The 25,967-nt window shown below is 44.6% G+C and overlaps 2 protein-coding genes across 10 annotated transcripts in view; one reads left to right on the top strand and one right to left on the bottom strand.

The window, feature by feature from the left end:
* ANKRD27 (ankyrin repeat domain 27) overlaps positions 1-2,598 on the top strand; it is an 80,561-nt gene extending 77,963 nt beyond the window's left edge. For all 3 annotated transcript variants that reach the window (XM_050771976.1, XM_050771975.1, XM_050771977.1), the window contains one exon: positions 1,275-2,598. In XM_050771976.1, coding sequence (XP_050627933.1) covers positions 1,275-1,496 — 222 coding nt within the window. In that variant the 3' untranslated portion in view covers positions 1,497-2,598. The remainder of the gene's footprint in view (positions 1-1,274) is intronic.
* Positions 2,599-12,472: 9,874 nt separating this feature from the next.
* The window catches only part of PDCD5 (programmed cell death 5), a 1,006,786-nt gene continuing 993,291 nt past the window's right edge, over positions 12,473-25,967 (bottom strand). For 2 of the 7 annotated variants that reach the window (XM_050771999.1, XM_050772000.1), the window contains exons 2-5: positions 19,146-19,281; positions 18,261-18,298; positions 15,522-15,583; positions 13,531-14,416 (exon numbers count right to left, since the gene is read on the bottom strand). In XM_050771999.1, coding sequence (XP_050627956.1) covers positions 14,199-14,416; positions 15,522-15,583; positions 18,261-18,298; positions 19,146-19,211 — 384 coding nt within the window. In that variant the 5' untranslated portion in view covers positions 19,212-19,281 and the 3' untranslated portion in view covers positions 13,531-14,198. Of the gene's footprint in view, positions 12,645-12,966; positions 13,039-13,530; positions 14,417-15,521; positions 15,584-18,260; positions 18,299-19,145; positions 19,362-25,967 lie in introns of those variants that run through there. The other 5 variants (XM_050771998.1, XM_050771997.1, XM_050772002.1 and 2 more) reach the window with 4 other exon arrangements.

Here is a 25,967-nt window from a genome sequence, read left to right on the forward strand (position 1 = left end):
TGTACAGTTGCTCAGACAATTAGGTGACCATCTTCCCACTGCATTTTAATTTTATTTATTTGAGCGAGTCTTGCTCTGTGGCCCAGGCTGGAGTGCAGTGGCGCGATCTTGGCTCACTGCAGTCCTCATCTCCCCGGTTCAAGCATTCTCCCGCCTCAGCCTCCTGGGTAGCTGGGATTACAGAGGCATGTGCCACTACACCTGGCTTTTTTTCTGTTTTTAGTAGAGATGCAGGTTCACCATATTGGCTGGTCTTGAACTCCTGACCTGAAGTGATCTGCCCGCTTCGGCCTCCCCATGTGCTGGGATTACAAGCGTGAGCCACCGCGCCCGGCCCCTACTGCATTTTTAAATTACTCAGAAGCTTGATTGAAAACCTGTGATCTGGCCGGGCGCAGTGGCTCAAGCCTGTAATCCCAGCACTTTGGGAGGCCGAGACGGGCGGATCACGAGGTCAGGAGATCGAGACCATCCTGGATAACACAGTGAAACCCCGTCTCTACTAAAAAATACAAAAAACTAGCCGGGCGAGATGGCGGGCGCCTGTAGTCCCAGCTACTCGGGAGGCTGAGGCAGGAGAATGGCGTGAACCCGGGAGGCGGAGCTTGCAGTGAGCTGAGATCCAGCCACTGCACTCCAGCCTGGGCGACACAGTGAGACTCCGTCTCAGAAAAAAAAAAAGAAAACCTGTGATCTGAGACAGTGATTCTTCTCAGAACCACGACTTTCCTTCTTGCTGATGAGAATTTATAGCGTATGTAGCATAGGCTTGTTGGAACAAATACACAAAAGTTCTAAATTGTTGTTTTAGATAATTAAAATGATTTTAATTAACATGACTAATTTTGATATCATAGTCAGTCTTACATGGTGTTGCTAGTAGACCTGCTGCTTTGTGGGAAAGCCAGAAACGTTGAAATCTGCCTGAGTTCCATCAAGTGCTAGCTTTTCCTTTGCTAGCTGTGGGACTTTAGGCAGGTGGCTTAACTTTGCTGATCCTGTCTCCTCAGCTGTAAAACGGGGATAACAATAGTAGTACATGCCTCCTAGAGTCATAAAGATTGTGAAAACATGTGAAACATTTACTCTGTGTCTGACACATGTAGTATGCACATGCCATGTTAGCACCACAGGGATGTGAGAATTGAAATTATGCCTGTCAAGCACTGAGCACACTGTGTGACACTAAGCACTAAGGGGCAGCTGTCACTGTCATAGTTGTGGCTTCCAGTACAGTGAGGACGCGAACGGTTCAAAATGTACTCTTTCTTCAGCCAGGGCGGCAAAGTGTCACCCTGAGACAGAATAACCCGCCAGCTCAGAGTGGATCTCATGCTGCTGAGAAAGGCAACAGTGACTGGCCGGAGAGGCCTGGACTGACACAGACTGGCCCTGGACACAGGCGGATGCTGCGGAGACACACAGTGGAGGATGCAGTCGTGTCCCAGGGCCTGGAGGCTGCTGGTCCCCAAGAGGTTAGTGCTTCCCGGTCCTAAGAGGAATGACAAGTTGTTGAACCTGCTGCCAGGAAGCAAGGATGCAACAAGAGGATGCTGACTGAGGACTCAATGTGCTTCCATGAAACTGGCTTGAGAAGGCTTCAGCACCAAGTTCCTGAAAGCTTTTCTGTGGCTAAGAATGCAACAAAAAGGTTCACCACCACCCTCTCTCTCCTCTTCAAAGCTAATGAATACACTTGAAACAGAAATTCCAGTCGAGTCCAGATCCTTAAGCCAGAAGTGCATGCTGCTTTTTAAGTACGAGGGTTTGTCGGTCACAGGGGGAGAGGTTTCACCACCAGATTCTGACCTCCTCCTCCCAAAAGGTGCTAAACCTCTCTGACCTGTGTACATTCACAAACCACAACTAGAATTCCTCCACCTCGGATGAAGCGGGAGAGAAGCAATTTGGGTTTCATGGTTCTGTAGAGGCCAGGCTGAAACGTCCTATCTGAAGGAAGAAAGCAACAGCTGGACAATGTTTCTTTGCAAAGCAACACTTGAACCAAAAGATGCCTCAATCCCATTTTGATGTTCATTTTAGTGAAAGGATGCATCAGACCTCTTCCACATCATGCGTGTGGGAAAGGTTGCTTATCATTTTCCTTCTAACAAGCAGGTACAGATACTCGGTTACTACACGTGCGTCTGTAGCAGTGTTTCTAGAAACATCCCTTTTTGTTGAGAACCTCCTGTGAATGTCGCACTCACACCCGATGGATGGTTACTGGATTAGAGAGTAGATTTGGCACATCTTTTAGTCTTTTGATTCAGATTCAAAACTTAATAGCACAAACCAGGTCAAAGTTACTTTCAGTTAGAATTTATTGCCATTTATTCCTTTTTATAAATTTCTGTAGATTATACTGTTTTTTTTTTGTTATTGGCCTAGAGCTGCAAGTATATAGGTTTGTCCTGAGTCCATTTTCAAATGACCTTGTAATAGGGAAATGGTTTTGTCCATGTTCTTGGAAATACTTGTGTATGTACAGAAGGGAGGGGTTATTTTTCTACAAAGTAATTTATGATTTCTAATTTTCTAATGTGCCTTGGATATGTGCCAAATGATGGAAAAGAAACAGTAAACTTTATGATTCTTGAATGTGTCATGGTATGCTTTTTTAGTTGTTTGGCTGTGGATGTTTCTCGGCCTCTCTGCTGTAAACATTTGCTTTGTGTGTGGGAAAAGTGGTCCCCATTGAATGGATATGTATTTTTCAGTTACAGATGTGAGACTGAAACATGGGAACTTGATCATTTAGCTCATTATCCATCTACTGACCAAGGCCAACTTAACCCAGTAGGCACAGTGTCCAGGGCCCACAAAAATGTTTTTCTTTGGAAATCAGAAGAATAAAATGAATACAGCTTCCTACCCCAAACAGGAGATGAGTCCTGTTGCTTTGATTTTTCCTCCTTTTCTTTTTTGAGACGGAGTCTCACTCTGTCACCCCAGGCTGGAGTGCAGTGGCACAATCTCGGCTCACTGCAACCTCCGCCTCCTAGGTTCAAGCAATTCTCCTGCCGCAGCCTCCCGAGTAGCTGGGACTATAGGTGCCCACCACCGCGCCTGGCTAGTTTTTTGTTAGTTTTAGTAGAGATGGTGTTTCACCGTGTTAGCCAGGATGGTCTCAATCTCCTGACCTCATGATCCGCCCGCCTCGGCCTCCCAAGTGCTGGAATTACAGGCGTGAGCCACCACGCCCAGCCTTCCCTACTTCTTTTAAACAAAACCACCTTATAGACTGAAGCTGCTGTGGTTCCATACCATCCTAATTAAGAAAATACATCCTATACAGTTTATCAGCACAGGTATTCTTCAGGATACAAATATGCACATTTGACACCAGCTAATATTTTGGGGTAGTACAATATAATTTTGAAAACATTTTCTTTTTTGAGATGGAGTCTTGCTCTGTCACCCAGGCTAGAGTGCAGTGGCATGATCTTGGCTCACTGCAGCCTCCGCCTCTCAGGTTCAAGCAATTCTCCTGCCTTAGCCTCCCAAGTAGCTGGGATTATAGGCGCCTGCCACCACGCCTGGCTAATTTTTGTATTTTTGGTAGAGATAGGGTCTCACCATGTTGGCCAGGCTGGTCTCGAACTCCCGACCTCAAGTGATCTGCCCACATTGGCCTCCCAAAGTGCTGCGATTGCAGGCATGAGTCACCATGCCCAGCCGAAAACATTTTCACATATACCCTTTTAATTTCAACAATTGCTGTGGATGGTAGAATTGTCAAATGGGGAAAGATTCAGAAAAATAAGGGGGCTGCGAGGGATCTCACAGCCAGGATCAAGGTCTTGTTGGCAGTGGCAGCTGCAAGCTTGGTGTACCCTTCCTCTCGATAGGTAAATGCTGTTTCTTTTTGAGCTGTTCTGGTCATCAGTAATGTTTTCCATCGTTAAGTGACTCGATTATTTTTAAAAAACAGTTGTCATTCTGGCCAACATGGTGAAACCCCATCTGTACTAAAAATACAAAAATTAGTTGGGTGTGGTGGCGCACGCTTGTAATCCCAGCTACTTGGGAGGCTGAGGCAGAATTGCTTGAACCCGGGAGGAGGAGGCTGCAGTGATCCAAGATCATGCCACTGCACTCCAGCCTGGCAACAGAGCGATACTCCATCTCAAACAAAAACAACCAGTTTTTTCCAATTGCTTTCCCTACTCAAAACCTGATGTGACAGTTGAGAAATTAATGCCCTAAATTTACATTTTTGGGAAAAAAAAGGTTTGAATTCAAAGCAATGCGAGTTCACTCATTTAAATTAGAAAGTTTAGAATAACCTCTCTCCACTCCCTAAAATGTACTCCAGCCTCTTGTTGCCATCAGGAACCTCTCTCCTTGTACACAGAACCACTTTTCACTCTCAGGTAGGTGTCTGAAAGAATCTGACCATCTTTTTTTTTTTTTTTTTTTTTTGAGACGGAGTCTCGCTCTGTCACCTAGGCTGGAGTGCAGTGGCCGGATCTCAGCTCACTGCAAGCTCCGCCTCCCGGGTTCATGCCATTCTCCTGCCTCAGCCTCCCGAGTAGCTGGGACTACAGGCGCCTGCCACCTCGCCCGGCTTAGTTTTTGTATTTTTAGTAGAGACGGGGTTTCACTGTGTTAGCCAGGATGGTCTCGATCTCCTGACCTCGTGATCCGCCCGTCTCGGCCTCCCAAAGTGCTGGGATTACAGGCTTGAGCCACCGTGCCCGGCAGAATCTGACCATCTTTAAACACATTCACAGCAGTTGCCATTAGGACAGTGGTTATCCTGTGAGAGAAAGCACAGAACTTGTGAAGTGCCTCATATTCCCTTAGCATTTGTATGTAAAAGAGGCCTAAAGCAAAATTTATCTGTAACTGGGATGTTTTCAAAATCCCTGACCACATTTTTTTTAAATTACCAGTTTACCCTGACACAAAATCCCCAACCAGATTTCATCTTAATCATTCTGTTCTTTTAAAAATATGTTAATGTTCTTAACGGTTCTACTTATTTATAATGTTAGGTATTATTCTAACACTTTCTTCACTGACAATAGTTGCAAATTTCAAATATAGTAGAATCTCCAGTTTGAACATGTATCAGTAGTATGCTGGCTAACGCAGAGACTGGGGTTTGTAAACCACATTTGCCTTCACTTTTTTACTAATCTTATTCACCTTGTTAAAAGTTATGAATGTAATCCTGTGCTGGGTCTCACAGGACTAAGATATTTAAACGGTTACCCCCAAACAGCTGGTTGATGGTTAAGTTTATGATTTAAATATAGGAGCAGTGGCTTGCACCTAGTCTCAGCTACGGGGGAGGCTGAGGTGGGAAGATCACTTGAGCTTAGGAGTTTGAGGCCAGCCTCAGCAACATAGCAAGTCTCCATCTCTGAAAACCCTAACTTATGAGTGCAGGTTTTCATAACCTAATGGAAAGCAAGCACAACAGAAGAGAGAGCATTTGCTTTAAGTCACCTGCAACATTATGAGTGATATGTTACCAAAATGTTTCAACTCTGAACTGTCTCAACTGGATCTGAAATCATTAGAAGTAATTTCTCTTACAAACATGTTTATTGCTGTAGTAGTATTACTAACATGCCTAATTATTTTGGTCATTTTTTTCTGTCATCACTCTAGTTTTTTTGGAGGGAGTAGTATTTGTTAATCTCAGTACCTCTGGAAAAACAGATTATAAATGAGATCAAAGCTGGCAGGTTTTTTTTGGTTTTTTTTCAGATGGAATCACCCAGGTTGGAGTGCAGTGGCCTGATCTCAGCTCACTGCAACCTCTGCCTACCAGGTTCAAGCCTCCCAAGTAGCTGGGATTCCAGGTGTGTGCCACCATGCCCAGCTAATTTTTGTATTTTTAGTAGAGACAGGGTTTCACCATGTTGGCCAGGCTGGTCTCGGACTCCCGACCTCAACAGATCTGCCAGCCTCAGCCTCCCAAAGTGCTGGGATTACAGGTATGAACCACTGCACCTGGCAAAGCTAGGAGTTTTCTTAGATTAAGTGGAAGAACTATCGGCAGGAAGAGAAACAGCTTACCTGCTTTCAGAGTCTACGTCTTGGAATATTAGATGTGCTCAAATTTGAAGCTGATTCAGTCTGATGCACAGGTTTTAATTCCCCTCATGTTACTGGCGGCCGCGGCTGCTATGTTTTTCTTCCGGAAGAGTGCTGGAGCAGCTTCTGTTTCTGCCGCGGACACTTTCCCTATCTAATATTCACAGCAGTGTTGCAAAGGATAGATTCATGCTGGTACACGTGCTTAAAAGCTTTTGGTAGGAAGGGGAATAATTCAAAACACAGATCTGGTCACTTGGCTATGATACTAAAACAACTTACCCGAGGGGGCGGAGCAAGATGGCCGAATAGGAACAGCTCCAGTCTCCAGCTCCCAGGGCGAGCGACACAGAAGACAGGTGATTTCTGCATTATCAACTGAGGTACTGGGTTCATCTCACTGGGGAGTGCTGGACAATTGGTGCTGGTCAGCTGTTGCAGCCCGACCAGTGAGAGCTGAAGCAGGGCAAGGGATCGCCTCATCTGGGAAGTGCAAGGGGGAAGGGAATCCCTTTTCCTAGCCAGGGGAACTGAGACACACAACACCTGGAAAATCGGGTAACTCCCACCCCAATACTGCACTTTAAGCAAACGGGCACACCAGGAGATTATATCCCACACCTGGCTGGGAGGGTCCCACGCCCACGGAGCCTTCCTCATTGCCAGCACAGCAGTCTGCTATCTAACAGCAAGGCAGCAGCGAGGCTGGGGTAGGGGCGCCCGCCATTGCTGAGGCTTAAGTAGGTAAACAAAGCCCTGGGAAGATCGAACTGGGTGGAGCTCACAGCAGTTCAAGGAGGCCTGCCAGTCTCTGTAGACTCCACCTCTGGGGACAGGGCACAGCTAAACAACAAAGAAAAGCAGCAGAAACCTCTGAAGACACCTCTGCAGACTCTGACAGCTTTGAAGACAGCGGTGGATCTCCCAACACGGAGGTTGAGATCTGAGGACAGACTGCCTGCTCAAGTGGGTCCCTGATCCCTGAGTAGCCTAACTGGGAGACATCCTCCACTAAGGGCAGACCAACACCCCACACCTCATACGGTGGAGTACACCCCTGAGAGGAAGCTTCCAAAGCAAGAATCAGACAGGTACACTTGCTGTTCAGCAGTATTCTATCTTCTGCAGCCTCTGCTGCTGACACCCAGGCAAACAGGGTCTGGAGTGGACCTCAGGCAATCTCCAACAGACCTACAGCTGAGGGTCCTGACTGTTAGAAGGAAAACTAACAAACAGGAAGGACACCCACACCAAAACTCCATCAGTATGTCACCATCATCAAAGACCAGAGGCAGATAAAACCACAAAGATGGGGAAAAAGCAGGGCAGAAAAGCTGGAAATCCAAAAAATAAGAGCGCATCTCCCCCTCCAAAGGAACGCAGCTCATCGCCAGCAACGGATCAAAGCTGGATGGAGAATGACTTTGACGAGATGAGAGAAGGCTTCAGTCCATCAGACTTCTCAGAGCTAAAGGAGGAATTACATACCCAGCGCAAAGAAACTAAAAATCTTGAAAAAAGAGTGGAAGAACTGATAACCAGAATACTTAATGCCGAGAAGGCCATAAACAAACGGACAGAGATGAAAACCATGACACGAGAAATACGTGACAAATGCACAAGCTTCAGTAACCGACTCGATCAACTGGAAAAAGAGTATCAGCGATTGAGGATCAAATGAATGAAATGAAGTGAGAAGAGAAATCTAAAGAAAAAAGAAGAAAAAGAAATGAACAAAGCCTGCAAGAAGTATGGGATTATGTAAAAAGACCAAATCTACGTCTGATTGGGGTGCCTAAAAGTGAGGGGGAAAATGGAACCAAGTTGGAAAACACTCTTCAGGATATCATCCAGGAGAACTTCCCCAATCTAGAAGGGCAGGCCAACATTCAAATTCAGGAAATACAGAGAACGCCACAAAGATACTCCTCGAGAAGAGCAACTCCAAGACACATAATTGCCAGATTCACCAAAGTTGAAATGAAGGAAAAAATCTTAAGGGCAGCCAGAGAGAAAGATCGGGTTACCCACAAAGGGAAGCCCATCAGACTAACAGCAGATCTCTCAGCAGAAGCTCTACAAGCCAGAAGAGAGTGGGGGCCAATATTCAACATTCTTAAAGAATTTTAAACCCAGAATTTCATATCCAGCCAAACTAAGTTTCATAAGTGAAGGAGAAATAAAATCCTTTACAGATAAGCAAATGCTTAGAGATTTTGTCACCACCAGGCCTGCCTTACAAGAGACCCTGAAGGAAGCACTAAACATGGAAAGGAACAACAGGTACCAGCCATTGCAAAAACATGCCAAAATGTAAAGATCATTGAGGCTAGGAAGAAACTGCATCAACTAACGAGCAAAATAACCAGTTAATATCATAATGGCAGGATCAAGTTCGCACATAACAATATTAACCTTAAATGTAAATGGACTAAATGCTCCAATTAAAAGACACAGACTGGCAAACTGGATAAAGAGTCAAGACCCATCAGTCTGCTGTCTTCAGGAGACCCATCTTACATGCAGAGACATACATAGGCTCAAAATAAAGGGATGGAGGAAGAAGATCTACCAAGCAAATGGGGAACAAAAAAAAGCAGGGGTCGCAATACTAGTCTCTGATAAAACAGACTTTAAACCATCAAAGATAAAAAGAGACAAAGAAGGCCATTACATAATGGTAAAGGGATCAATTCAACAGGAAGAGCTAACTATCATAAATATATATGCACCCAATACAGGAGCACCCAGATTCATAAAGCAAGTCTTTAGAGACTTACAAAGAGACTTAGACTCCCATACAATAATAATGGGAGACTTCAACACCCCACTGTCAACATTAGACAGATCAACGAGACAGAAAGTAAACAAGGATATCCAGGAATTGAACTCATCTCTGCAGCAAGCAGACCTAATAGACATCTACAGAACTCTCCACCCCAAATCAACAGAATATACATTCTTCTCAGCAACACATCCCACTTATTCCAAAATTGACCACATAATTGGAAGTAAAGCACTCCTCAGCAAATGTACAAGAACAGAAATTACAACGAACTGTCTCTCAGACCACAGTGCAATCAAACTAGAACTAGGGACTAAGAAACTCCATCAAAACCGCTCAACTACATGGAAACTGAATAACCTGCTCCTGAATTACTGGGTACACAACGAAATGAAGGCAGAAATAAAGATGTTCTTTGAAACCAATGAGAACAAAGATACAACATACCAGAATCTCTGGGACACATTTAAAGCAGTGTGTAGAGGGAAATTTATAGCACTAAATGCCCACAAGAGAAAGCTGGAAAGATCTAAAGTTGACACTCTAACATCACAATTAAAAGAACTAGAGAAGCAAGAGCAAACACATTCCAAAGCTAGCAGAAGGCAAGAAATAACTAAGATCAGAGCAGAACTGAAGGAGATAGAGACACAAAAAACCCTCCAAAAAATCAATGAATCCAGGAGTTGGTTTTTTGAAAAGATCAACAAAATTGATAGACTGCTAGCAAGACTAATAAAGAAGAAAAGAGAGAAGAATCAAATAGACACAATAAAAAATGATAAAGGGGATATCACCAACGAACCCACAGAAATACAAACTACCATCAGAGAATACTATAAACACCTCTACGCAAATAAACTAGAAAATCTAGAAGAAATGGATAATTTCCTGGACACTTACACTCTCCCAAGACTAAACCAGGAAGAAGCTGAATCCCTGAATAGACCAATAGTAGGCTCTGAAATTGAGGCAATAATAGCCTACCAACCAAAAAAAGTCCAGGACCAGATGGATTCACAGCTGAATTCTACCAGAGGTACAAGGAGGAGCTGGTACCATTCCTTCTGAAACTATTCCAATCAATAGAAAAAGAGGAAATCCTCCCTAACTCATTTTATGAGGCCAACATCATCCTGATACCAAAGCCTGGCAGAGACACAACAAAAAAAGAGAATTTTAGACCAATATCCCTGATGAACATCAATGCAAAAATCCTCAATAAAATACTGGCAAACCGGATCCAGCACCACATCAAAAAGCTTACCCACCATGATCAAGTTGGCTTCATCCCTGGGATGCAAGGCTGGTTCAACATATGCAAATCAATAAACATAATCCAGCATATAAACAGAACCAAAGACAAAAACCACATGATTATCTCAATAGATGCAGAAAAGGCCTTTGACAAAATTCAACACCCCTTCATGCTAAAAACTCTCAATAAATTCGGTATTGATGGAACGTATCTCAAAATCATAAGAGCTATTTATGACAAACCCACAGCCAATATCATACTGAATGGGCAAAAACTGGAAAAATTCCCTTTGAAAACTGGCACAAGACAGGGATGCCCTCTCTCACCACTCCTATTCAACATAGTGTTGGAAGTTCTGGCTAGGGCAATCAGGCAAGAGAAAGAAATAAAGGGTATTCAGTTAGGAAAAGAAGAAGTCAAATTGTCCCTGTCTGCAGATGGCATGATTGTATATTTAGAAAACCCCATTGTCTCAGCCCAAAATCTCCTTAAGCTGATAAGAAACTTCAGCAAAGTCTCAGGATACAAAATTAATGTGCAAAAATCATAAGCATTCTTATACACCAGTAACAGACAAACAGAGAGCCAAATCATGAATGAACTTCCATTCACAATTGCTTCAAAGAGAATAAAATACCTAAGAATCCAACTTACAAGGGATGTAAAGGACCTTTTCAAGGAGAACTACAAACCACTGCTCAGTGAAATAAAAGAGGACATAAACAAATTGAAGAACATATCATGCTCATGGATAGGAAGAATCAATATCGTGAAAATGGCCACACTGCCCAAGGTAATTTATAGATTCAATGCCATCCCCATCAAGCTACCAATGAGTTTCTTCACAGAATTGGAAAAAACTGCTTTAAAGTTCATATGGAACCAAAAAAGAGCCCGCATCTCCAAGACAATCCTAAGTCAAAAGAACAAAGCTGGAGGCATCACGCTACCTGACTTCAAACTATACTACAAGGCTACAGTAACCAAAACAGCATGGTACTGGTACCAAAACAGAGATATAGACCAATGGAACAGAACAGAGTCCTCAGAAATAATACCACACCATCTACAGCCATCTGATCTTTGATAAACCTGAGAAAAACAAGAAATGGGGAAAGGATTCCCTATTTAATAAATGGTGCTGGGAAAATTGGCTAGCCATAAGTAGAAAGCTGAAACTGGATCTTTTCCTTACTCCTTATACGAAAATTAATTCAAGATGGATTAGAGACTTAAATGTTAGACCTAATACCATAAAAACCCTAGAAGAAAACCTAGGTAATATCATTCAGGACATAGGCATGGGCAAGGACTTCATGTCTAAAACACCAAAAGCAATGGCAATAAAAGCCAAAATTGACAAATGGGATCTCATTAAACTAAAGAGCTTCTGCACAGCAAAAGAAACTACCATCAGAGTGAACAGGCAACCTACAGAATGGGAGAAAATTTTTGCAATCTACTCATTAGACAAAGGGCTAATATCTAGAACCTACAAAGAACTCAAACAAATTTACAAGAAAAAAACAACCCCATCAAAAAGTGGGCAAAGGATATGAACAGACATTTCTCAAAAGAGGACATTCATACAGCCAACAGACACATGAAAAAATGCTCATCATCACTGGCCATCAGAGAAATGCAAATCAAAACCACAATGAGATACCATCTCACACCAGTTAGAATGGCAATCATTAAGAAGTCAGGAAACAACAGCTGCTGGAGAGGATGTGGAGAAATACCAACACTTTTACACTGTTGGTGGGACTGTAAACTAGTTCAACCATTATGGAAAACAGTATGGCGATTCCTCAAGGATCTAGAACTGGAAGTACCATATGACCCAGCCATCCCATTACTGGGTATATACCCAAAGGATTATAAATCATGCTGCTATAAAGACACATGCACATGTATGTTTATTGCGGCACTACTCACAATAGCAAAGACTTGGAATCAACCCCAATGTCCATCAGTGACAGACTGGATTAAGAAAATGTGGCACATATACACCATGGAATACTATGCAGCCATAAAAAAGGATGAGTTTGTGTCCTTTGTAGGGACATGGATGCAGCTGGAAACCATCATTCTCAGCAAACTATCTGAAGAACAGAAAACCAAACACCGCATGTTCTCACTCATAGGTGGGAACTGAACAATAAGATCACTTGGACTCGGAAAGGGTAACATCACACACCGGGGCCTATCACGGGGAGGGGGGAGGGGGGAGGGATTGCACTGGGAGTTATACCTGATGTAAATGATGAGCTGATGGGTGCAGCACAGCAACATGGCAAAAGTATACATATGTAACAAACATGCACGTTATGCACATGTACCCTAGAACTTAAATAAAAAAAAAACCAAATATTTTATTTGCATAACAAGTTTATTTCTTTTAAAAGGCATATAGACAATAAACAAAGTAAATATTTAATCAGATCTTAACTTCTGTACTAGAATTGTTCCGTTAAGTTCTAGTCTGTAAACACTTGTAGTTCAATAATCATCATCTTCATCAGAGTCCATTACTTTTCTCCTGTTGAACTGGGAGGAAAATTAAGTGAGTGTCAGAACCTTTCTAATAAAGAGTAACTCACATTTTCTGAGAAAAGAACATTTCTACCAATTTTAGCAAGACATTCGTGTCTTTAAAGCAACTTAGTGTGAACTGAAAGGGTGGGAATGGAGTCAAGAGCCTATAAAAATTGGAACCCTCCCCCAACAGATTCAGCCTTTCTCTCCCAACTTTCACGTGTTATAAAAGGAAAATGTCTCTGGGCTGAAAAATGTGTGGTAGATGTATATTCAACACTAATCTTTAAAGTATCCATCTTTTCATTTGCCACGAGCATCTGGGGACACTTACTTTCACTGTTGTCGTCTTTTCTGTTTGTTGGCTTACTTTTTTAAGGATTTCTATTAAACCTTGTTCTGATACCTAGGAGAACCAGAAAAGATAAAGAAAAACAGTACTTTTTTAAACAAAGAATTTACCTCTGCAGATGGAATCACTTTGTAGTCTTTTTGAGGTGTGGGGAAAGAGCTCAGGAGGGAAGGAGTGGTAAGGAAGGAGGTTGAAACTACTGGTTATAACTATTGGATTAGGCCGGGCACGGTGGCTCAAGCCTGTAATCCCAGCACTTTGGGAGGCCGAGGCAGGTGGATCACGAGGTCAGGAGATCGAGACTATCCTGGCTAACATGGTGAAACCCCGTCTCTACTAAAAATACAAAAAACTAGCCGGGCGTGGTGGCGGGCGCCTGTAGTCTCAGCTACTTGGGAGGCTGAGGCGGGAGAATGGCATGAACCCGGGAGGCGGAGCTTGCAGTGAGCCGAGATCACGCCACTGCACTCCAGCCTGGGAGACGCAGTGAGACTCCGTCTCAAAAACAAAACAAAACAAAACAAAAAAAAAAAAAAAAAAAACTATTGGATTAAGCTCCAAATAAAATTTGCTCTGCTATTCCTCATTTGAGGAGGGGGAAGTATCCATAAAATTGCTTCCTCAGGAAAACTGAAAGCTAACAGATATTTAGGAACACCTTTATCATCACCAGCTGAGTGTGACAACCACATATACCACTGTGTTTGGTGTCAGGAATACAGACACACCACTTCTGCCCGAGAAGCTTAAACATCCCCTTGAAGGAGGTAAGTCACACTCGGAAATGATCAGCCTAACCAGCTCCCCACACCCCCCTCCCACACACACATACACAAGCAGTTCTCAGTGTAAGGGGTTAAGGGGACAGGACTGATTCAGTTAGGCTGTGGTGGACGCAGAGGGCTTCTCAGGGCAGGTGGGGCTCATCTGGATCTCAAAGGTCAGGTTTGTCAGAACATACCCCTCATGGCATTACAGCAACACACAGAACATATCCAAGGGATCTTAGCACCTTCTCATCTGCAAAACACACCTTCTACTTACACTGGTAGTATTTTAATTGGTGTTACTGAGAAAGCTTGTTTCCAGTGCAGGGGCAATTGAAGCTAGCTGACCCTAACAGTCACAGACACCAACAAGGTTCCAGAGCAACGCCAGGAAAGCAGCAAAGCAGAGGAATTTAGGAAAGGCAATTAATTCTCAGGTAGGTATGACTATTCTCTCCAACAATTTCTTCTAAAAGTCAGCAAGAATTCTGTAATCCAATGAAGATGCAGCTGACCTTTTGAAGCCATGTTTTGATAAAGCAGGTCAAGTTCCTCAAGGCAGTCTAAGCTTACCTTCTCACTCAGTTGTCCATATCTTGCCATCTGTATGAGGTAATTCTCCACTGCTTTAGTTTTTTCAGGCTTTACAAGTGCTAAGTTACTTACTAAAAAGAAAAAATACATATGCAAAAACCATTAAAATCAAATGCACTTACGTTATACCTTAAAACTATGCATTGCCATTTCCAAAGCACTTCACAAGCTTGTTTCTCAACCAGTGTAGGGCAAGACAGTATTGTTACTCCTCTTAAAAATGAGAAAACTGAAGTTCAGCTATGCCAATCTCCACATGGGCATGTGGGGGGTAGTGGCCCAGCCAAGATGAAACTTGGGTTCTCAGATTCTAAGCACCATGCTTCCTGTTCCATTAAAATATATGACTGCCCTCTGGAAAGCGGTTTATCTATTACACATACATAATGGTGGTGATCCACCTGTGGCCACCTTTTCTACACTCAAACTGGGCTTCCAGTTAAAACACAGAAAATGCCAGTTTATTCTGATTGGCTCATTTTTTCTTTCTACAGGTTTTGGTTTATTATGATGAACAACTCTGAACATACACTAAAACTGACAACACATATAAAAAGTCCCTAAGTCCCCATCACCCATGTCAACTACCAGCAACATTTTGTGATTGGCCCTATGAGTTTCCTATAAATCTTACCTAATATGCACCTGGAGAAAATCTTGGTAAGAGAAGTGACCTCGTACTTTTAATAGGGCTTAAAGTACAGTTCTCTAGGTTTATAAACTTCGCATTTCTTACAATCTCAAGTGTTTTCAGCCTAAGCAAATATTTCATCTAGTGATAAGAATAATGGCATATAGGCCGGGCGTGGTGGCTCAAGCCTGTAATCCCAGCACTTTGGGAAGCTGAGACGGGTGGATCACGAGGTCAGGAGATCGAGACCATCCTGGCTAACACGGTGAAACCCCGTCTCTACTAAAAACTACAAAAAACTAGCCGGGCGAGGTGGCGGGCGCCTGTAGTCCCAGCTACTCGGGAGGCTGAGGCAGGAGAATGGCGTGAACCCGGGAGGCGGAGCTTGCAGTGAGCTGAGATCCGGTCACTGCACTCCAGCCTGGGTGACAGAGCGAGACTCCGTTTCAAAAAAAAAAAAAAAAAAAAAAAAGAATAATGGCATATAATCACCCCATTCAACTAACTCAAGCTAACTTTATGGAAATGAAATCAAAGATGCTTACACCTGGCCCGGGCCGACTGATCCAGAACTTGGGCTAAGATACTGTTTCTCATTTCTGCTTCCCTACAACAAAAACATAGGTCAAGCACAATTAAAACAAAGCTGTCGGCATTCCCCTGGAACATACAAAAAAGAACTCATCCAGTGTCTCCACATGGGGCCTGCAGTATACACAGTGTTATGGTACTTGCTCTACACAAGGCTGCAGCTACATTTAAGTAGAATCCCCTTTTGCCCTCAAAGAACCAGCTTTATATTACACAGGTGAGAACCTACCAGGCTGGAAGGTGAGCTTTTTTCATCAGAGTGGAGCCTCAATTCAAACACCATCACCAACATTCTTAAGTACCTATTGCACGACAGGTGCTAGAAATTTATAGTGGGATTTCAGGCAATTAGAAGGACCAAGTGACTAATCTGTATCTTTTTTTTTTTAAAGCTGAGATCCAGGAGGCTATGCTAAAGAGACACAGGTAACTGTGGCCAAGCTATAGCCAGATTCCATGTTTTTAGACTCTCAGTTCTATTTTTCTGGGTGGGGAAGGGGAATGAAATTATAACTTTACAACTATCCTCAATTCTTCCTACCTACCCAAAGAGAAAGTAGTTCATGTCCACAGGACAGTGGTCTCATGGACTTAAGTTTTTTTCTTTCAAATGAAATCCTTTAAGGAATCTAAAAACAAATGAGCACAGATACTTTGGCTCAACTGAGAGGGAGAGCTAGGGCTGGCTGTCTACTCACTATCTACTCCCAGTTCAGAGGCCCTTGGGTTCATGGAATGTGGCTTAAAGCTCATTTCCATAGGCCACTTCTTTACTGCAGCCCTGCCACAAACTTTAAGAGATGGGGTCTAGGCCGGGCATGGTGGCTCACGCCTATAATCTCAGCACTTTGGGAGGCCGAGGTGGGTGGATCACTTGAGGTCAGGAGTTTGAGACCAGCCTGGCCAACATAGTGAAACCCCGTCTCTACTAAAAATGCAAAAATTAGCCGGGCATGGTGGCAGGTGCCTGTAATCCCAGCTACTTGGGAGGTGGAGGCAGGAAAATCGCTTGAACCTCGGAGGCAGAGGTTACAGTGAGCCAAGACTGTGCCACTACACTCCAGCCTGTGTGACAGAGCAAGACTCCATCTCAAAAAAAAAAAAAAAAAAAAAAAAAAAAAGGGGGGGTGTCTCACTCTGTTCATGCTGGAGTACAGTGGTGCAATCACAGCTCACTGCAGCTACGATCAGCTCACCTGTCCTCAAGTGATTCTTCCACCTCGGCCTCCTGAGTAGCTGGGTCTACAGGTTTCAGTCACCGCACCTGGCCTGCCACAAACCATTATATCACAGAACCCTAAGATGCCATCAACTGTAAGATGCACCATGGTTTTACGTATCTCTAAAAATGAAAAAAAAAAAAAAAAAACCCCACCCTACAAATGAGAGGTCTAACAGAGACCTCCATTCAAACTGGGGTATCTTGGGAGGCCGAGGTGGGAGGATCACTCGAAGCCAGGAGTTTGAGACTAGCCTGGGTGATATAGCGAGGCTATAAAAAAAAAAAGTTTAAAAGAATTAGCCAGGCATGGTGGTGCACGCCTGTAGTCTCAGCTCCTCAGGAGGCTGAGGTGGGAGGATCACTTGAGCCCAGGAGGAGTTTGAGGCTGCAGTGAGTTCTGATCCCACCACTGGAGTATCAAAGAGCAACATTCTCAGTACAAGGTAAAGAAGAAATAAATCTGCCACGCAGTAAGAGGCAGTACAAAAGCTTGCATGCACCTGGCCCTGAGTGAAGAAGAAAAAAGTTCAGTCTTACAGGGTTGGTGTCTGAATTCACACTACTAGGGACGAGGCAAGGAAAAACCTCAAGCAGAGAACTTAACTTTCAGTGGTCTCAAAAATGGACTCAAGTGGTGGCAGTCTAAAGTAAATCCCCTCTGGAAGAATCTGGGGCAAGAGCAATCCGTTATAAAAGACATCCTGATTTCAGATATGTTTAAAGATGTACATGGTAGAATCAATGAAATTCGCATCGTTTTACTTCCTATCACTACTCCAGATGCTTCTTACCATCTGTCTTCTCCCGAACCCTCCCTGCCTTCCTATTTCTGTAGACCCAGCACAGTGCCTGACCCAGAGTAGGTGCTCTATCAATATTTGTTGGAGAGGAGTTAGAAGGTGGGGAAGGGGAAATGGAGAATTGTCCAGTAACCTCAGGGTTTCAGTTTTGCAAGATGAAAACATTCTAGAGTGTGAACACTACTGAAGCACACACTTAAAAATGGTTGAGATGGTGAAATTTTAACCACAATTTAAAAACAGTAGCATAAGGTAATCACATACTCATTCAATAAACCTGCCACAGAATCAATTACCTGCATCTGTCTCAGGTGTTCTGCCCTGTGTTGGGATAAAACAGTCAGAATAGTTTAACAGTTAACACTTATTGAGCACTTACTAAGTGAGGCACCGGACTCACGTCACCCCCACATCCGAGGAAACTGCCACAGCTGCCTATTATCAGGCTCATTTTAAGGTACTCACAGTTTGGCAGAGAAACATCAACCAGTAATTGCAATACAAGGTCTGAGGTGGAGCTGCACACGTGTTTATTTAACTAATAATAATGAAGATACCCTGCGGATGATTTTGGCCAAATCACCATTCCAGCAAAACAAAAAATCTGAGTCACACACCTGCTTAAAATAACTAAAGCAAAAGAAAAAAAAGTTCAGGTTTCCAGCCCATACCTGTGCTTTGCTTCCTGTTGGGCCGCATCGCCAGGATCCTGGAAAAAAAAAATTTAATTTAATACAGAAATTTCATGGCGGGGGAGGGGAAAAAGGAACGATTCCGTTGTTTCCTATACATCACAGTCTCTTGCAGTGGTAGAAACAACTCCCCAAATAATGAAGAAACTGGGCCTCACAGAAATCAATGAACTAGTTTCCACTTACAACGTTTTGATGAGCGTCTAAAATCACAACCTCACAGAACGCTTTGGAATACAGAGCACCCTGGGGAGGGGAATCCCTGTATTACGAAACCGTGTTTTACGTGTAGGGATAATTTCTGTAAAATAAAACGGGCCTCGGTATTAGGGACAACGGTAACTCAAAAGACTGCGCCCTCCGTCCCTAAGGTCCCCGTCCCTCTCTCTATCAGAAACGCCTCTCCGGGCGTCTGATCCATCCAAGCTTCCCGGGCGGCCCCTCCCTGTCATCCCGGCGGGGCGAGCGTTCCTCTGACCCCGCCGCGCGCTCAGCACCGGGAACACAGCGGACCCTCAATACCTGTCAGCTAAACTTGGGTCAGAACAACTGAATTCCGGAAAAACTGAATTCGGTCCGGCTGCTGCTGGTTCCAAAAGCTGAGATTGTGCTTGGATCCAGGCCCGCCAGGACGAGCCCGCTCCAGGCCAGGGGACCCCACACCCCAACGCCCGGGCACGTGGCGGCCCCCGCTGCCGCCTCCCGTGCCCCTCGCGACGGAGAAAGCGGGGAGGCCACCTCGGAGCCGGCCACGAGGCCGCCAGGGCAGCGCCGGGGACCGGGCCCCGGGGGAGGCGCGCCCTCCACTCCGGGCGAGGGCGGCGCCCCGCGGGGGCCGGGCATGGCAGGGGCTGGCGCGCTCACCCCATGCTTGGCCTGCAGCTCGGCCAGCCTCTGTCTCCTCAGCGCCTCAAGCTCCTCGTCCGCCATGGTGCGGCGTCAGCGGTGGAGCAGCCACGGACACTCCCACAGCCCCTCGGCGCCAGCTCGGCCTTGACCACTGCGCAGGCGCCCGCGGGGCCCAGGCGTCACCAATCCAGCCCGGAGCCACGCCCCGCGCCGCTGCCAGGGCGCCAGGAGAGGCCCGATTCCCCGATCGAGCTTGGGCGCACGGGGGGGCGGGGCCTGGGGCGGGGCCTCCGGGATCCACCTCCCACCCGTGATCGGCTCCTCTGCGTGCGGAGACACGGGCTGCGCTGGGGGCGGGTGCTGCGCTTGGGGAAGGTTAAAACCTAGAAATGTGGCATTGACAAGTATAATAATTATGGGTACAATGTGCCGGTGACCTAGAAAGCTAGGCGCATATTATCTATTTATAGATGGGGAACCAGGGGCGCAGGAAGGCTGAGTGGGATGATGGAAATGTCCTAAAGCTGGATCGTGGCGGTTGCTGCGCGGCTCCTCGGTGCACACAGAGGCCGGCCGGTGGCTCCCCGCCTGTGGTCCCGGCGCTTCGGGAGGCGGCAGGGTCATTTGAGATCAGGAGTTTGAGACCAACCTGGGCAATATGGCAAGAGCCTATCTCTACTAAAAATTTAAAAAACTAGTTCTCAGGAGGCTGTGTCAGGAGGATCGCTGGAGCCCGGTGGTTCGAGGCTGCAGTGAGCCGTGATCGCGCCACTGCACTCCAGCCTGGGAGACAGAGCCAGACCCTGTCTCTAAAAAAATAAAAATAAAAAATGTGGGCCGGGCGCGGTGGCTCAAGCCTGTAATCCCAGCACTTTGGGAGGCCGAGACGGGCAGATCACGTCAGGAGATCGAGACCATCCTGGCGAACAGGTGAAACCCCGTCTCTACTAAAAAAGACAAAAAACTGGCCGGGCGAGGTGGCGGGCGCCTGTAGTCCCAGCTACTCGGGAGGCTGAGGCAGGAGAATGGCGTAAACCCTGGAGGCGGAGCTTGCAGTGAGCTGAGATCCGGCCACTGGCCTGGGCGACAGAGCGAGACTCCGTCTCAAAAAAAAAAAAAAAAAAAATGTTCACAGACCCTCGCCGTCTGCCTCCTCCACGCACAAAAGGGCTTTTCCTGGGAGGCAGCTGTGGCTGGTGTAAACTCTTCGGTGGAACGAATCCCTTTTGCCTTTGACTTGGGGGAATCGGGGGCAGAGAGGATATTCAGCTACCTAAACGTGTGACTCATACAGGTTCTGTTTATTCGTTTGTGTGTGTGTTATTTTATTTTATTTTTTACATTAAAAAAAATACAAATGGGGTATCGCTATGTTGCCTAGGCTGGCCTTTAACTCCTGAGCTCGAGCAATCCTTTTGCCTCAGCCTCCCAAAGTGCTAACATTACAGGCGTGAGCCACCACACCTGGCCTGTGGCAAAATATACATAATACAAAATTTACCATTTTCACCATTTTTAGGTGTACTGTTCAGTGGTATGAAATACATTATTGTGCAGTTGTCACTGTCAATCTCGGCTCACTGCAACCTCCACCTCCCAGGTTCAAGCGATTCTCCTGCCTTAGTCTCCCCAGTAGCTGGGACCACAGGCGTGCACCACCATGCCTGGCTAATTTTGTATTTTTTAGTAGAGATGGGATTTCATCATGTTGGTCAAGCTGGTCTCGAACTTCTGATCCACCTGCCTCAGTCTCCCAAAGTGCTGGGATTATAGGCGTGAACCACCACGCCCACCATCAATCTCTACACCTTTTTTTTTTTTTAATCATCCTGAACTGGAACTCTACCCAGTAAAGATTTAGATTGGTGTGAGGGGCCTCTAATGGGAATGGGTGGAGGTGGGAGGAGTCTGAGAATAATAATCAGTCTCCACCCACTCCCATTCTAGTTTCTATGAATTTGCCTGTTCTAGGTATCTTGTATATGTGGAATCATACAATATTTGGCCTTTTGCGATTGGCTTATTTCACCTAACATATGTCTTCAAGGTTCATCCCTGTTGTAGCATGTGTCAGAATTTCTTTCCCTCTTTACGCTGAATATATTTCATTGTATGGATATACCTAGCACCTTTTGTTTATCCATTCATCAGACAATGGACACTTAGATTGCTTCCACCTTTTGGCTATTTTTTTTTTAATTTTTATTTTTTTTTCTGAGACGGAGTCTTGCTCTGACGCCCAGGCTGGAGTGCAGTGGTGCATCTCGGCTCACTGCAGGCGCCACCTCTCGGGTTCACACCATTCTCCTGCCTCAGCCTCCCGAGAAGCTGGGACTACAGGTGCCCGCCACTATGCCCGGCTAATATTTTGTATTTTTAGTAGAGACGAGGTTTCACCGTGTTAGCTAGGATGGTCTCGATCTCCTGACCTTGTGATCCACCCGCCTCGGCCTCCCAAAGTGCTGGGATTACAGGCGTGAGCCACCGCACCCGGCCGGTTGGCTATTATTAATAATGCAGCTGTGAACATGGGTGTACAAATACTTGTTCAGGTCCATGCTTTCACTTTTGGATACATACCCAGAAGAGAAATTGTTGGATCATGTGGTAATTCTATGTTGAGGAATGGCCATACCATTTTCCACAGCAACTGTGGAATTTTACATTCCCACCAACAGTGAATGAAGGTTCCAATTTCACCATCTCCTCACCAATATTTGTTGTGTTCTGTTTTTTGTTTGTTTTTTTGCTTGTTTTTGATATTAACCATCCTAATGGGTATGAGGTGAGGTACCTCATTGTGGTTTTGATATGCATTTCTCTAATGATTAGTGATGCTGAGCATCTTTTCACGTGCTTCTTGGCCATTTGTATATCTTCTCTAGAAAAATATCTACTCTAGGCTAGGTGCGATGGCTCACTCCTGTAATCCCAGCACTTTGGGAGGCTGAGGAGGGCGGATCACGAGGTCAAGAGATGGAGACTATCCTGGCCAACATGGCGAAATCCCATCTCTGCTAAAAATGCAAAAATTAGCTGGGCATGGTGGCATGTACCTGTAGTCCCAGCTACTCGGGAGGCTGAGGCAGGAGAATCACTTGAACCCGGGAGCCGGAGGTTGCCATGAGCCGAGATTGCGCCACTGCACTCCAGCCTGGTGACAGAGCGAGACTCCATCTCAAGAAAAAAAAAAGAAAAAAAGAAAAAAAAAGAAAAATGTCTATGCTAGCCTTTTGCCCATTTTAAAATTTGCTTTTCTTTTTTGTTGTTGAGTTGTAATAGTTCTTCACATATTTTACATAATCCCTTATCAAGATATATGATTTGCAACTATTTTCTCCCATTCCATGGGACTTACATTCTCTTGATTGTGTCCTTCAATGCACAAAATATTTTAATTTTCATAAAGTCCAACTTACCTATTTTTTCTTTTGTTGCCTTTGCTTTTGGTGTCATACCCAAGACATAATTGCCAAATCTAATGTCATGAAGCTATTCTCCTGTTTCCTTCTAGAAGTTCTATAGTTTTCACTCATTATGTTCAGGTCTGTGGTCCATTTTGAGTTAATATGGCATTAGGTAAGGGTCCCACTTCATTTTTTTGCATGTGGCTATACAGTTTTTCCAGCACCATTTGTTGAAAAGACTGTCCTTTCCCCACTGAATGGTCATGGTACCCTTGTCAAAAATAATTTGACCACACATTGGAGAGTTTATTTCTGGCTCTGTATTCTATTCTTTTGTCTATGTGTCTTTCTTTCTCTCTCTCTTTTTTTTTAAGAGACAGAGTCTCTTGCCTAGGCTGTAACACAGTAGTGAGATCATAGTTCACTGTAAACTTGAACTCCTGGGCTCTAGTGATTCTCCTGCTGCAGCCTCCCAAAGCTCTGGGATTACAGATGTGAGCCACCATACCTAGCCCTGTGTCTTTCTTTATGCTATTGCCACACTTGTTTTGAGTACTGTAGCTTGGTAGTAAGTTTTGAAATCAGGAAGTATGAGTCATCCAACTTTCTTCGTCTTCTTTCTTTCTTTCTTTCTTTCTTTCTTCTTCCTCTTCTCCTCCTCCTCCTTCTCCTTCTCCTTGTTCTTTTTTTTTGTTTTGTTTTGACAGAGTCTCACTCTGTCACCCAGGCTGGAGTGCAGTGGTACGATCTTGGTTCACTGCAACCTCTGCCTCCCGGGTTCAAGCGATACTCCTGCTTCAGCCTCTTTAGTTGCTGGGACTACAGGCATGCAACACCATGCCTGGCTAATTTTTGTATTTTTAGTAGAGACGGGGTTTCACCATGTTGGCCAGACTGGTCTCAAACTCTTGATCTCAGGTTATCTGCTTGCCTCAGCCTCCCAAAATGCTGGGATTACAGGCATAAGCCACCACACCCGGCCTTGTTATTCTCTTTCAGGGTTGTTTTGGCTATTCAGGGTCTCTTGAGATTCTGTATAATTTACAGGATGGGATTTTCAATTTCTGCAAAAAATGTCATTTAGATTTTGGTAGGGATGGAAGTGAAACTGTAAATTGCTTTGAGTGGGACTGGCATCTTAACAATGTTAAGTTTTCTAATCCTTGAACAGGGCATGTCTTTCCATTTATTTATGTCTTCTTTAATTTCTTTTAGCAATGATTTGGAATTTTCATTGTAGAAATCTTTCACCTCCTTGGTTAAGTCCTAAGTATTTTTTTGATGCTATTATTAATGAAGTTTTTTTTTTAGATTGTGCATGTTAGTGTATAGAAATGCAATTTTTGGGCCGGGCGCGGTGGCTCAAGCCTGTAATCCCAGCACTTTGGGAGGCCGAGACGGGCGGATCACAAGGTCAGGAGATCGAGACCATCCTGGCTAACACGGCGAAACCCCGTCTCTACTAAAAACACAAAAAATTAGCCGGGCGAGGTGGCGGCGCCTGTGGTCCCAGCTACTCGGGAGGCTGAGGCAGGAGAATGGCGGGAACCCGGGAGGCAGAGCTTGCAGTGAGCTGAGATCTGGCCACTGCACTCCAGTCTGGGCGACAGAGCGAGACTCCGTCTCAAAAAAAAAAAAAAAAAAAAAAAAAAAAAAGAAATGCAATTTTTGTGTGTTGGCTTTATAGCCTACTACTTTGCTAAATTTTGCTTACTTGTGCTAACAGCTTTTTGGTGGAATCTTTAGAGATTTCTATGTATAAAGTCATATCCTCTCTGAACAGAGATCATTTTACTTCTTCCTTTCCAATTTGGATGCTTTTTATTTCTTCTTCCCTAATTGCTCTGGCGAGGATTTTCATCACTACGTTGAATAGAAGTGGTGAAAGCAGGCGTCCTTGTCTTGTTCCTGATCTTAGAGGAAAGTCTTTCAGTCTTTTACTATTGAGTATGATATTCCCTGTGGTTTCTTCATATATGGCTTTTATTATGTTGAAGTCATTTCCTTCCATTTCTAATATTTTTAGTGTTTTTATGATGAAGTCATGTTTAATTTTATTACATGCCTTTTCTGTATTCATTAAGATAATTATGTAGTTTCCCCCTTCATTCTGTTAATGTGTTATATTACATTCATTGATTGATTGATTTTCTTTTTTCTTTTCCTTTTTTTTTTTTTTTTTTTTTCCAGAGACAGAGTCTCACTTTATTGCCCAGGCTGGAGTGCATTGGTGAGATCTTGGCTCACTGCAACCTCCAACCTCCACCTCCTGGGTTCAAGCAATTCTCCTGTCTCAGCCTCCCGAGTAGCTGGGATTACAGGTGCGTGCCACCACACTTGGCTAAGTTTTTATATTTTTAGTAGAGATGAGGTTTCACCATGTAGGCCAGGCTGGCCTCAAACTCCTGACCTCAAGTGATCCGCCCACCTTGGGCTTCCAAAGTGCTGGGATTACAGGCGTGAGCCACCACGCCCAGCCACATTGATTTTCATATGTTGAACATTTCTTGCATTCTAGGAATATGTCTCACTTGGTCATGGTCTATAATCCTTTTAGTGTGCTGTTGAATGCAGTTTGCTAGTATTTTGTTGAGGATTTTTGCATCTATGTTCATAAGGTGCATCGGTGTGTAGTTTCTTGTAGTGTTTATGTCTGGCTTTGGTATCAGGGTAATTTTGGCCTCACAGAATGACTTAGGATACACATCCTTCCTCTTCTATTTTTTGGAAAAGTTTGAGAAGAAGTGACGTTAATTCTTTTTTTTTTTTTTTTTTTTTTTTTTTGTTGAGACAGAGTCTCGCTTTGTCGCCCAGACTGGAGTGCAGTGGCCGGATCTCAGCTCGCTGCAAGCTCCGCCTCCCGGGTTCACGCCATTCTCCTGCCTCAGCCTCCCGAGTTGGGACTACAGACGCCCGCCACCTCGCCCGGCTAGGTTTTTGTATTTTTTAGTAGAGACGGGTTTTAGCCAGGATGGTCTCGATCTCCTGACCTTGTGATCCGCCCGTCTCGGCCTCCCAAAGTGCTGGGATTACAGGCTTGAGCCACCGCGCCCAGCCCGTTAATTCTTTTTTAAATGTTTGGTAGAATTTTATTTATTTATTTATTTATTTGAGATGGAGTTTCACTCTTGTTGCCCAGGCTGGAGTGCAGTGGTGTGATCTCCGCTCACTGCAACCTCTGCCTCTTGGGTTCAAGTGATTCTCCTGCCTCAGCCTCCCTAGTATCTGGGATTACAGGCGCCCACCACCACACCTGGCTAAATTTTTTTTTTTTTTTTGTATTTTTAGTAGAGACAGGGTTTTACTGTGTTGGCCAGGCTGGTCTTCAACTCCTGACCTCAGGTGATCCACCTGCCTCAGCCTCCCAAAGTGCTGGAATTACAGGCGTGAGCCACCACACCCAGTTGTTTGGTAGAATTTATCAGTGAAA

This window comes from Macaca thibetana, chromosome 19 (assembly GCF_024542745.1).
Source record: "Macaca thibetana thibetana isolate TM-01 chromosome 19, ASM2454274v1, whole genome shotgun sequence".
Lineage (NCBI taxonomy): Eukaryota > Metazoa > Chordata > Mammalia > Primates > Cercopithecidae > Macaca > Macaca thibetana.